Consider the following 12,738-nt stretch of genomic DNA (forward strand, 5'->3'; position numbering starts at 1 on the left):
CCTCACTCAGTTGCCACCACTAGCAGTTTCTTCGTGAGGTTGAAATCTTTCAATTTACTTCCTGGGTCAGTCATATGTAAGTATCATCACTAGATCTGGAGGTCTGGATGTGTCCCAGGTCTTTCCACAGCTTTACACAATGCTTTGAACATCTGCCGTAAATGGAATCAGGCTTTGAGGTAGTCTGTGCTTATGGAATCCTGGTGTTGGAAAGACTGAAATTGTTGTTGACCTTTATGTACTCATCATGTAGACCTTACTCTGTTGTAATATTCATGCATTCCTCACTGTCAGTACCAACTACCATTTCATGGTTGGGTAGAAGCTTCATGATGCTGTTCATAGATGATGCTGTTACAGAACAGAGGAGTCAAAGTGCTAGAACATTGTAGTGAAGTACAGCAAAACCAGCAGATGATTGTGCAGTGATTAGTGGTAGACCTTCAACATAAACAAATGTAAGGTACTGTGCATAAACGGGTAGAATGATTATATAATTGCTGAACAGACACTGGAAGCAGTCATGCCCATTAAATATGTGAGAGTACAGAGCAGTTCAAAGTGAACAAGTACAAAAGTAATAGTTAAAAAAGCAGATGCCAGGCAGATTCATTGTAAGAATTCTCATGGAGGTAGGAATATTAATGGCCCTCTAATACTGAAATTATTTTTACTTCTTAACATGTCTGTTAATTAAAAATGACAAGCTGTGTTCTAATTGCAAGGAACTCTTCTAACGCAAAACTGGTGTGCCCCATCTGTTTGCACTAGTGTTATCCCATGTCAAAGTGTGCAAACATTTTTGAAATGTTTGCAAATCTTGTAACTGAGATGGGTCATGGGTACCAACCTGATGTTCACCTAGGCAGATGTGGGAAACTGCCTAAAAGCCACATCCAGGCTGGACAGCACAGTGGTCTTCATTGTTAATCCACTGGGCGGATTTGATTTGGGGCTGGTATGAATCTTTGAATTCTGGAAGTGGTTTGCTAACACATGTGGCTGCCCAGGTAGGTCCATCACCAAAAACATTTCCTAGAACTTCTCATTGTATTCATGACATAAGATCACCGGGCCAAAAATTAGCCACTCCGTGTGCATGGGCAGATGAACAGTTACGGTGTTACAAATGGCACAGTGATCAAGTCACATGTTCTAAATGTCTGCATACTGCTTCTACATGAGCATAATGAATTATTGGTCAGTGAGACATTTATGTTTGATGCTGACATTGTATGTAAATGTGGGTAAATGTAAGGACGTGACAGAGTGGCAAAAGGGGGCAATTGTGTTTGGCCGTGCCCTTGGTCATATGGCTGTGAAGTTATTGGATTTGTTCATGTTTTGTGGCGGACTGTTCAATGTGTCTACAGGCAGTGGCATAACACATTTGGCCATGAAACACAACGTCAGAAGTATGATTGGTAAAAGATCCCGACTGAGAGGGACTGGAGATGCGTTTTGTGACTTGTGAACCAAAATCGATTCCAAACCCAACAGGAATTGGTACAGGCAGTGAACGAAGGTCCATCCCAACTTGTTAGTGAGAGAACATTGTGACGGACACTGCATGACAGTGAACATTTGGAATCGGTCATCTAGTAACGGGCCGTTGCTTAATCTCGTTTATAGAGATGACAACTGGAAACTGAACATGACTTTGGAGTGAATTGTGCCCTCTGCCACACACTGCTTGGTGGCTAGCGGAGTATATATGTAGATGTAGAATTTATACATCATTTACAAGCTTATACTTTTGTCTATTTTTCAACATAGTCTCAATTTTTTTTTTTACACACTTTTGAAGACAGTGCTCCAGCTTTTGTATTCCTAAGTCGAGAAGTCTCCCGCCAACCTGTTGACGAAGCGTGTGACCTCTGCTCGGACTTCATTGTGGCTCTTAAAGCATTTGATACCTAACTGTTACTTTAGCTTTTGGAAGAGGTGATTATCGCTGGGGTCTAAGTCCGGTCTGTACAGGGGATAGGGCATAACAGTTCACCCAAATTTCTTCAAAAGCTTCTGTGTTTGACGAGTGACATGGGGTTGAGCGTTGTAATAAAGAAGCACTACTCCCTCATTCAGTCATCCTCTCTGGCGATTCTGGATTACTCATTGGAGTTTGGTCAGTGTTTCACAATATCTGTCTGATTTTATCATCATCCCAGGTTGCATCAAATTGATGAGGATACCCCCTTCCAATCCCAAAACATGGACACCATAACCTTTCCTGGTGACTGTGTTTGAATCTCTTTGGTGGTGGTGAACCGGACTCAGCCCCCAGCGATTATCACCTCTTCCCCAAGCTAAAGGAACACTTTGGTGGCAAACGCTTCATGACTGACAATGAAGTCTGAGCAGAGGTCACATGCTTCCTCAACGGGTTGACGGGAGACTTCTCGATTTAGGAATACAAAAGCTGGGGCACAGTCTTCAAAAGTGTGTAAAAAAATGGAGACTTTGTTAAAAAATAGACAAAAGTGTAAGGTTTTCAACAATGTATAAATTAATAACAATAAACAATGTTTTTATTTGTAAAAAATATGGGAACCTAACTTTCGGTACAGTCCTCATATTTGGGAGGGTGGTGGTTCAGATCCTCATCCGGCTGTTCAGATTTATTTATGTTTCCCGTAGCATCTGTAAAATTCTTAATGTTAGTGCTGGAATGATTCAGTTCAAAAGCACTCAACAAATATTGTTCCCAGTCCATCAAGATTCAAGCTCATGCTCCATCCCTAACAATCTTACTGTCATTGGGGCATTAAATTCTTAGCCTCCACCTTTCTACCTGTCTAAGATAATTCTAGGTTATCTGTTTCCCTTGTGTACGTAAGTGTGGAAGTGATGGTGAAATTCACAATGGATTTGGCCTCAGACCCTTTGATGTAGTCTGTGTGCTGGTAATTATGCAAATGTTCTAATCAATAGCACACATCCTGAACTGTCATAACATAAGAGATTGGGACACTTCCTGTACCAGTGTATAGTTCACTTTTTGGTGACCATTCTTGTGAGGTTGAAGTTAAGTTAGCAGTGGTTCAAATGTTGTGAATGTAGTAACTGAGTGCTATCAGCAATTCAGTTCCCAACAGCCACAGTAGCAGAAAAGTGTTTCCCCTCCTATAATTCCTTAAAGGTGGTTGATTGAATGCGTGCTAGTGAAACATATGAGGGGGACCCAAAAATACCCGAAATTTCTTTCTAGAAAGCATATACTTTATTGTTTTCAAATACAACCTTAATCTCCTTCGAAGTACTTTCCAATGTAAAAGGTGCTTCAAACATTGGAATGAAAATTTGGACAAGTGTATTACTGCTAAAGTAATACACTTGTCCAAATTTTCATTTCAATGTTTGAAGCACCTTTTAAATTTGTCCTCTTTGATACCTGCTAGCACTTTCATGACATTGCGTTTTACGTCTTCCACATCCGCAAAATGCTTCCCTCTCAAGTCTCTTTTCATCCTCGGAAATAGGAAGAAGTCTGAGGGTGCTAAATCCGGCGAATAGGGCGCGCGGGTCGAGGTAGTCGTCTTCGTTGAGGCCAAAAACTGGCGAACACTGAGCGCCGTGTGCGCGGGAGCGTTGTTGTGATGCAGGAACTACACGCCAGAATCCCACAAAGCTGGACATTTTCATGACAAAACTTCTGCGAAGCATTTCATAATCTCCAAATAGAATTGTTGGTTTACTGTCTGGTTTTCAGGGACAAATACAGAGTGTACGATCCCTTTAATGTCAAAAAAACAGATCAACATCGTTTTCACATTTGATTTCACTTTTCGAGATTTTTTTGGTCGAGGTGAGCCAAGTGACTTCCATTGTGATGACTGTTGTTTACTTTCTGGATCATACTCATAGCACCACGACTCATGACCTGTAACGATTTTGTTGAAAAAATGTGGATCAACTTTGAACACGTCCTTCATTTCGAGACGGGCTCGAACACGACGATCCATTTGATCTCCAGTAAGAAGCTTCGGCACCAATTTTGCTGCCACTCTTCGCGTCCCCAAATCGATGTCAAGATGCGCTGAATTGAGCTCCAGGACAACCCGGACGAGTTCTCGAGTTGGTCGATTGTCCTGCGTCAATCTTCACTGATGAGATCATGGATTTTGTCGATGTTGTCTTCGCTTCAAGCAATTCAAGGTCGACCGGAACGGGTCTGATCTTAAACCACTATTTCTCCCTTTTTAAACCGAGAAAACCTTTCGTACACTTGCTTTTTACTAAGAGCACAGTCTTTGTAGGCTGTCTGAATCATCGCAACAGTTTCTGCTGCGTTCTTGCCGAGCAAGAAACAAAACTTCACTGCCGCACGTTATTAGTAAGAACTAGTCGTTTCCTCATGTCACGTCTGCACTATACCCACACTCAAAGAACTGCCAAAGAAACCACACTTCTCACTGTTGGGTGACGCCACGTGGCAGAATGTCTCAGCAGAGCTCCTACTACAACCCCCTGGTGGCGCAACCTGCTACTACAAGTACACGATGTGCAACATTATGATTCCGGTTACTTTTGGGTCCCCCCTCGTATGTCTGGCAGGGCACCATTTTAACAGAAATAGGGTAACACAATAAGAAACTGCAAATATTGTTTCTGAAGAGTATGTTACAAAACAGTACTTAACTTTGGTACAGTTTCACGTGTGGCACCTGATGTGCTGAGCCTAATACAAAGATATCTAAATAACTTCGCTGTCTCTTGGCAGTGCGTGATATTGTCATTCTGTTAGTGCTGCAGATAGTGTTGCACCTAGTCCTCTGTAAATAGTGGCTGCTAAGTCAGAAGGTAGTCTTCAGAATACTTCACTGAGGTGCAGACAGTGAACTGAGCTGTCTAAGTGTTTTGTGCCTGTCGGTGGAAGACTTTCCGTGTCCACCAGTATGAGGCGGAAGCAATGTAGTCCACGGTTGACAGTGTGCTCTGACGGACATATGCGATGTGCTGAAGGAAGTGGTGTGGAAGCAGGAAGAGATTTGGGTTTGTGAGTGCCATCTGGAGTCCGCCGCTCAGAACAGAGAGGCACCGGGTGAGTATTTGTGCCTGTGTGGTGGCAGCTTCTTGCGGCATTGTTGCTCGGTTCACAACGTCAAAGAAGCACAGTTTGTACCATCTATGAGAATAGTATGAGAAGAGTCTAGCGGTATCATTGACATCCGACTGCCGGAGCATCTCGGAGTTCACCACGAGTTCAAAAGTAATGTGTTAACTCTTTAACAGCGTAACCTCCTTATTGTCCAGTGTGGATTCCAAAAATATGGACCGTAATAAACTCAAACTTCTCTCACCTGACATCCTCAGAACTGCATCGAGGCAGTCGTGCAGATTCAATGTTTCCTCACTCCTGCAAAGTAATTGAGTCGGCACCACAAAAATACTTGTTAATGAAAGAACAACCACTAGTGACTGAATTGAAAATTTCTTGGTAGGGAGACTGCAGCACATTGTCTCAGATGGAGTATCATCGACAGAAGTAAAATTAACTTCAGGCGTACCCTGGGGAGGTGTGTTAGCAAGTTTGTTTTTCATATTGTGTGTTAATGACATGGTAGACAATATTAACAGTAAACTCAGACTTTTTGCAGATGGTGCATTTGTATATGACAAATTACTCTATGTGAAAAAACAAAAATGAAATCTAATCAGATTTCAAAGTGATGTAAGGATTGGGAACCTGCTTTAAATTTTTGGAAATATAAAATTGTGCATGGCATAAAAGACAAAAATGTAATATACTGTGACTATAATTTCAGTCAGTCCAGACTGAAACCAATCGACTCATACAAAAAATATTCCTGACTTGTGTGGGACCCGTACCAGTCTCCAAGTGCCGGCAACAGGAGCTCCGATTGATGGACCGGCAATGGCGGTCGGCTCTCGGACCGGAGCAACTCCCAGTGCGAACTGGCTCGGATTGGCTGACAGACTTCCTTTATAGCTGCTCTGCAGTCAAATACTGCTGCAAAGACTGCCAGAGGAATAATTGATGCCAGTGAAAGGAGCACTGATTGCAGAGACCCTCCTGCCTCTAGCAGTGCATCTGGGCACCACACGTTATCTTGGTAGTTGCAGGAGATGCAGCTGACGACAAACACGGTACGCTTATGTTTGTGGTCGTACTGTTTACTCTGTGCTGGAGTCACCAGTGGCCTGGAGAGCTGGCAGCCCACGATACACATCTGCGTTGCATGCTTGAATTCACATATTTGATTGAAGGGAAAGTGTCACAGGGATATTGAAATACCTGAAGCAGCAATGCCTAAGGACAGATATGAAGTCTCTCAAAGTGGTTAGCACACTGGACTTGCATTCGGGAGGATGACAGTTCAAACTCATGTCTGGCCATCCTCATTTAGGTTTTTCATGATTTCCCTTAATTGCTTCAGGCGAATGCCGGGATGGTTCGTGCGACAAGCCACGGCCGATTTCCTTCCCTATCCTTCCCTCATCCGAGCTCGTGCTCCATCTCTAATGACCTCGTTGTTGACAGGACATTAAACACTAATCTCCCCCTCCTCCCCCCCGAAGTCTCCCAAGGAATCTTACTTAAGAAGTTTCAAATACCAGTATTAGGTGTAGAATCTAGGAATAGACTGCAGCCTCTCCTGTATCACAGAGAAGCCGTGAATGAAGTAATTACAGTGTTCACAAAGGAGTTTTTTTTGTGATTCTCAGTAGGCAAATAGAATGAAAAGAAACCCTAATATATGATACAGTGGGTAGAATCCTCTGGTATGGCTTCTCAGTGGTTTGCAGACTACAGATGTCGATGGAAAAGTATCCTAGAGAAGCTTGAAAGATTTTAAAAGAACGTCTTTTACAAAAGATCTTCGGCAGAGAAGATTTTTTACGGTGTAATATGGACATAACATTAAGGACCCCAATGTTCAAACTTCCAACTTTTGTAAATACTTACTAACTTATGTAATTCATATTGTTATTTCTTTCCAGTGATGGCTGAGCATCTGTTTGCTTAGTCTTTTTTATTCACTCTACACACATCAGAATGCTTCTCTGCATAGTAATACATTGTTAATGAGGCAAGCTTTTCTTTTATGAGACAGCTTTGAACTGGACCTTTTGAGAAAAGTTGTAGTCTTCCAGACACAGTGCCTGACAGAAAATAAGAAGCACCCGGAAAACTATGTTGTACGTCAATGTTACATCGTGCATGTACACACCACTGGGAGGTATGTAAATGATAGACTTGCACTCCTCTATGACAGGTATAGAGGCCAGCAGAGTGTGTTAGTGTTGTTCATGTTTATTGTTGGTGCTCGGCACAGTAGGGTATATAGGAGGTGTGAACAGCCTTAGATATTGAGTGTTTACTGTGAACGACACAGAGATACAGTGTACTTGAGTGAGACAATGTTAATGCCAGTTGGCATAGTTTGAAATGAGACTCACTGTGGGTCTAGATTGGGCTGACAAGTCAAATCTTTCAGTATCGAGATTTCTGGTGCATATGGATGTGTCACTAGCCGGGTGTTGGACTTCATGAGAATATGAGGGCAGGCGTACTCGTTATCAACATTCTGGTTGAGAACTACACGGGAGAATCACCATATTGTACATTGAGCACATCATAACCCCATGACCTGTCATCTGTAACACTGTTTGTATGGTATAAATCCCTGCACTTTGCAGTCAGATTGGTAGCTGAGCAACAAAACTTGTCAGACTTTGTATCAATAAGTTCAGTCAACATTCGAGAACAAGTAATGGATTAATGGATTACTTGCAACATTCTGTGTCATCCTACATATCAGCAGCCACATTAGGAAATTACCATCGCATGCATAGGCTACTATTAATACTTTGCCATCCGGCGACACCACAGTGGTGTCATGTGCATAGTATCGCTCAGTGGCCGGCGACAACACAGTGATGTCGTGAGCATAGTATCGCGCAGTGGCTGGTGACAGCACTTAAGTATCTTTTTCATTCTGTTGGTGTTTTGTTTAGGTAACAATAAGTTACACATGTCAACAAGTTTTTTGTGCACTTTCATCATGGCAGACGAAAGAGACAATACGATTAATTATGATGAATGTGCGGACGTCTTGTCTTACGTTCCGGACAACTTGGCTGATTGGGAAGAAAACATTGGATATCAAAAAAATGAAAGTGAAGCAGAATCGTCGGAAAATAGCGAAATACGTCCAAGAAGAATTCGGCAAACGCTATGGTTGCCAACTGATTTGGATGAATCAGATGAAGAAGACAGACTATTATTTACTGAGGACCAGTATTAAATTTGAAGGATCTCCGCATCCACACACATTTTCCAAAGATACACAGAGCATCATGGATATCGTAGAATATACATTGGGAATGATCTATTTGAATATATTAGTGATGAAGGCAACAAGTATTACAGTCAAAATTGCAATAGGAGGCAACTGGATTAAAAAAATGCCAAATTTGTCAACGTTACGGAACCTGAACGTAGAAAATGGTTTTGGCTTGCTATCCTTACGGCAATTGTAAAAAAAGCAAGGATTGATGATTACTGGTCAACGAATCCGTTGATAGACACACAGATATTTTGCAAAATGATGTCCCGCAACCAATTCAGACAAATATCATTTTTACATTTTTTCTACAACAACAATAAACCGGATAATGTCGCCCGGCTTTTCAAAGTGCAATTTGTAATTGACTATTTTTCCAAAAAGTGTAAAGAAATGCCTAATCTAAGTCAAAACATCTCAATTGGTGAAGGAATGATACCGTGGTGTGGACAGTTAAAATTTAAAGTTTACAATTCATCGAAAATTACAAAATATCGCGTACTCATTCGAATGCTGTGTGAATCAAGTATGGGATACATTTCCTCATTCAAGATATATTCTGGCACTAGACAACCTTTAGCAAAAACAGTGATGGAACTATTGAGACCTTCTTATGAAAAGTGGCACTACCTTTACACGGATCATTATTATAACAGTGTAGAACTTGCGGAGAAGTTACTCGAAAAGAAAATTCGAGTTTGTGGAATGATACAGCAAAATAGAGGATTTTCGGAAAAATTAAAGTGTGCAAATGTCAACGTGTTTGAAGCTTGTCATCAATGGAAAGGTGACAAGCAGCCGGTGACAAGCATTGTGATCTGAATTAGTGTTGCCAACGCCAAGCAAATAAATTTATACGAGACGTGCGAACGGCAAAGTGTTAACACTGTAATGCAGGCTGCTGTGTTTGGAGTGGTGCTGAGACCGGGGAGAATAGTCTGCTGACGAATAATGTCACGTAGAGTTCAGTGACGAATTGTGTTTCTGCACTACCCCAGACGATCATTATCATCAGTCAGTACGGTGGTAACCTGGGAGAGGTCCAATTCTTTCAGTGTTTTGGACAGTCACAGTGGTGTCATTCCTGGCGTAAGTGTAGGGACCAATTGGGTGTGATTTCAGTGCATGGCTGGCAGTGATTGAGGGAACCCTGACAGCACAGTGGTACATCGTGGACATCCTGCATCCTCACATGTTACCTCTCAGGCAGTAGAGTTGGGGTGCCATTTTTCAACAGAGCAATGCTGAACCACACGATATGTAAATCTATGAACTGTCTGTGTGACGCTTATGTTTTCCTGTGGCCAGCAAGGTCCCTAGATCTGTCCCCCACAGAAAACATTTGGGACCAGTTCAGATGTCAACTGCATTCCATCGTCAGTATGCTGGATATTGAGGACCAGTTACAAAAGTTGTTGGCCAGCTTGCATCTGGACAGGATACTACGGCTTAATGACACCCTTTCCAACCATATATTACATGTCTTGAGGTCAGAAAGGGTGCATTGTCATGCCGATAAGTGGGCTCATACTGCCAAATTCCTGTAGATTTGAATGGATTTTGTGATCACTGAAACAACACACATACCAAATCAATCAATATTGTTGAGGCCCCATATGTAGGGGACCCGATGGAATCCTTGTCAGTTTCTGTACTGGATTTGCTGCTGAGTTAGCCTGTCTTCTAACTATAATCTGTCGTAGATCCATTTAGTAAAAACTGTGCCCAGTTCTTGGAAAAAGGCACAGGTCACTCTCATCTACAAGAAGGGTAGTAGAAGTGATCCACAGAACTACCATCTGGTGGTATCCTTGACATCTATTTGTTGTGGAATATTAGAACATATTCTGAGCTTAAACATCATGAGGGATCTCGAATAGAATGACCACCTCAATGGCAATCAGCACGGATTCCGAGAATATTTATTGTGTGAATCCCAACTCGCCCTTTTCTCACGTGAGATGCTGAAAGCTTTGGTTCGAAGCATCCAGGTAGGTCGATGTAGTGTTTGACTTGGTACTGCACCTATGTTTATTGTGAAAAGTACGATCTTATGGTGTATCAAGTGAAATTTGTGACTGGATTAAGGACTTTTTGGTAGGGAGGGCACAGCATGTTATCTTGGATGGAGCGTCATTGTCAGTTTTAGTAGTAACTTTGTGTGTGCCCCAGGGAAATGTGTTAGGACCCTGGCTGTTCATGTGGTATCTAGTGACCTTGCAGACTATATTAATAGTAAAATCAGGCTTTTTGCAGATGATCAGTTATCTATAATGAAGTACTATCTGAGAGAAAATGCATAAATATTCAGTCAGATTTTGATAAGAATTCAAAGTGGTGCAGAGATTGACAACTTGCTCTGAATGTTAAGAAATGTAAAATTTTGCACTTCACAAAATGAAAAAAAACGTAGTATCCTATGACTATAATATCAGTGAGTAATTGTTGAAATCGACCAACTCATACAAATACCTGTGTGTAACACTTTGTAGGATAATGAAATGGAATGATTTCATAGGTTCAGTCGTGGGTAAAGCAAGTAGTAGACTTCGGTTTGTTGGTAGAATACTGGGGAAGTGCAATCAATCTACAAATGAGATTGCTTAAAAATCACTCATGTGACCATCTAGAATATTGCTTGAGTGTGTGGGACCTGTATCAGATACAGCTAACAGGGGATATTGAATGTAAACAGAGATGGGCAGCGCAAATGGTCACAGGTTTGTTTAATCCGTGGGAGAGTGTCACAGAGGTACTGAAGGAACTGAACTGACAAGACTCTTGAAGACAGAGGGAAACTATCCAGAGAAAGTCTATGAACAAAGTTTCATGAACTGGCTTTAAATGATCACTGTAGGGATATACTGCAGCTTCCTATGTATCTCTTACATAGGGATAATGAAGATAAGATTAGAATAATTACTGAATGCACAAAGGCATTCAAACAATCATTCTTCCTGCACTCTATAGATTAATGGAACAGGAAGAAGCCATAATAACTGGTTCAATGGGACGTATCCTCTGCCATGCACTTCATGTTGGTTTGCAGAGTGTAGGTGTAGATGGTTTCATTTCATTTCCTTCTTTCTTTCTGGGTGTTTCTCTTTTTTTTCGTGAGGAAGTGTATTTAACTCTTGAGCTGTCTTACAGTGTTTCATGTTTCTGGCCTCCTTCATCACAAATACATATTTTAAGCTGTATATGACATTTTATAGAAGTTTTGTTTCTATTTTTGTAATGAATGAAGTAATGAATGAAATTTCTTTATAGGCTGGAAAATCCAATGACATCCAACAGATGCTGGATGAATGTTACGTTGCAGACTCTGTTTTCCATGGAAAATTTCATGCAGAGAATGATCCAAGCGTTTGAGAATGTGAATGTGGAGAACAATTCACTGATCTCGTGCATACTAACTGTACACTATGCGAGATCTCTCGGGCATCAAGAGTGTGTGTACGAACAAGCGAGGTAAGAAGCATTACATTTAACATTCAGCACTTTGCATTGAGGTGGCAGACCTCACGAGATAACTATTATGAGCAAAAACAGATGGTGGTAGCACTGCTTACACAAGATATAAAAGGGCAGAGCTGTCATTTGTATTGGGTGTTTCATGTGAATAGGTTTCCAATGTGGCCACACAGCGAGAATTAGCAGACTTTGAGTGCAGAATGGTAGTTGGAATTAATGCATGGGACATTCCATTTTAGAAATCATTAGGGTATTCAATAAATCTGAGATCCACAGTATAAAGAGTGTGCCAAAAATATCAAATTTCAGGCACTACCTCTCATCTCATACATGGCAGTGGCCAGCAGCTTTCACTTAACAACCGAGAACAGCAGTATTTGTGTAGAGTTGACAGTGCTAACAGACAAAAAATGGAAATGGCTCTGAGCACTATGGGACTTAACATCGTAGGTCATCAGTCCCCTAGAACTTAGAACTACTTAAACCTAACTAACCTAAGGACATCACACACATCCATGCCCGAGGCAGGATTCGAACCTGCGACCGTAGCAGTCCCGCGGTTCCGGACTGCATCGCCTAGAACCGCACGACCACCGCGGCCGGTGCTAACAGACAAGCAACACTGCGTGAAACATCTGTTAGCACAGTGCGGCAAAATTTGGTGTTAGTGGACTATCGCAGCAGATGACTGATGAGAGTGCCTTTGCTGATAGCACGACATGGTGTGCAGTGCCCCCCCCCCCCCCCCCCCCCTCCCTCCTCCTGGGATCCTGGCCATATTGGTTGGACACTAGATGACTGGAAAAGTCTGGCCCGGTCAGATGAATCCCGATTTCAGTTGGTAACAGCTGTTGTTAGGGTTCCCATGTGATGTAGACCCCTTGAAGCTGTGGACCCATGTCAACAAGGCACTATGCAAGCTGGCGGTGGCTCCATAAAGATGTGGGCTGTGTTT

General features: G+C 42.0%; 1 protein-coding gene across 2 annotated transcripts in view; it reads left to right on the plus strand.

Moving 5' to 3' along the window:
- LOC126109669 (uncharacterized) overlaps window positions 1–12,738 on the plus strand; it is a 359,871-nt gene that overhangs the window by 258,365 nt on the left and 88,768 nt on the right. For both annotated transcript variants that reach the window (XM_049914720.1, XM_049914719.1), the window contains one exon: window positions 11,580–11,780. In XM_049914720.1, the coding sequence (XP_049770677.1) occupies window positions 11,580–11,780 (201 nt within the window). The remainder of the gene's footprint in view (window positions 1–11,579; window positions 11,781–12,738) is intronic.

Source organism: Schistocerca cancellata, chromosome 12, assembly GCF_023864275.1.
Source record: "Schistocerca cancellata isolate TAMUIC-IGC-003103 chromosome 12, iqSchCanc2.1, whole genome shotgun sequence".
Classification (NCBI taxonomy): Eukaryota; Metazoa; Arthropoda; class Insecta; order Orthoptera; family Acrididae; genus Schistocerca; species Schistocerca cancellata.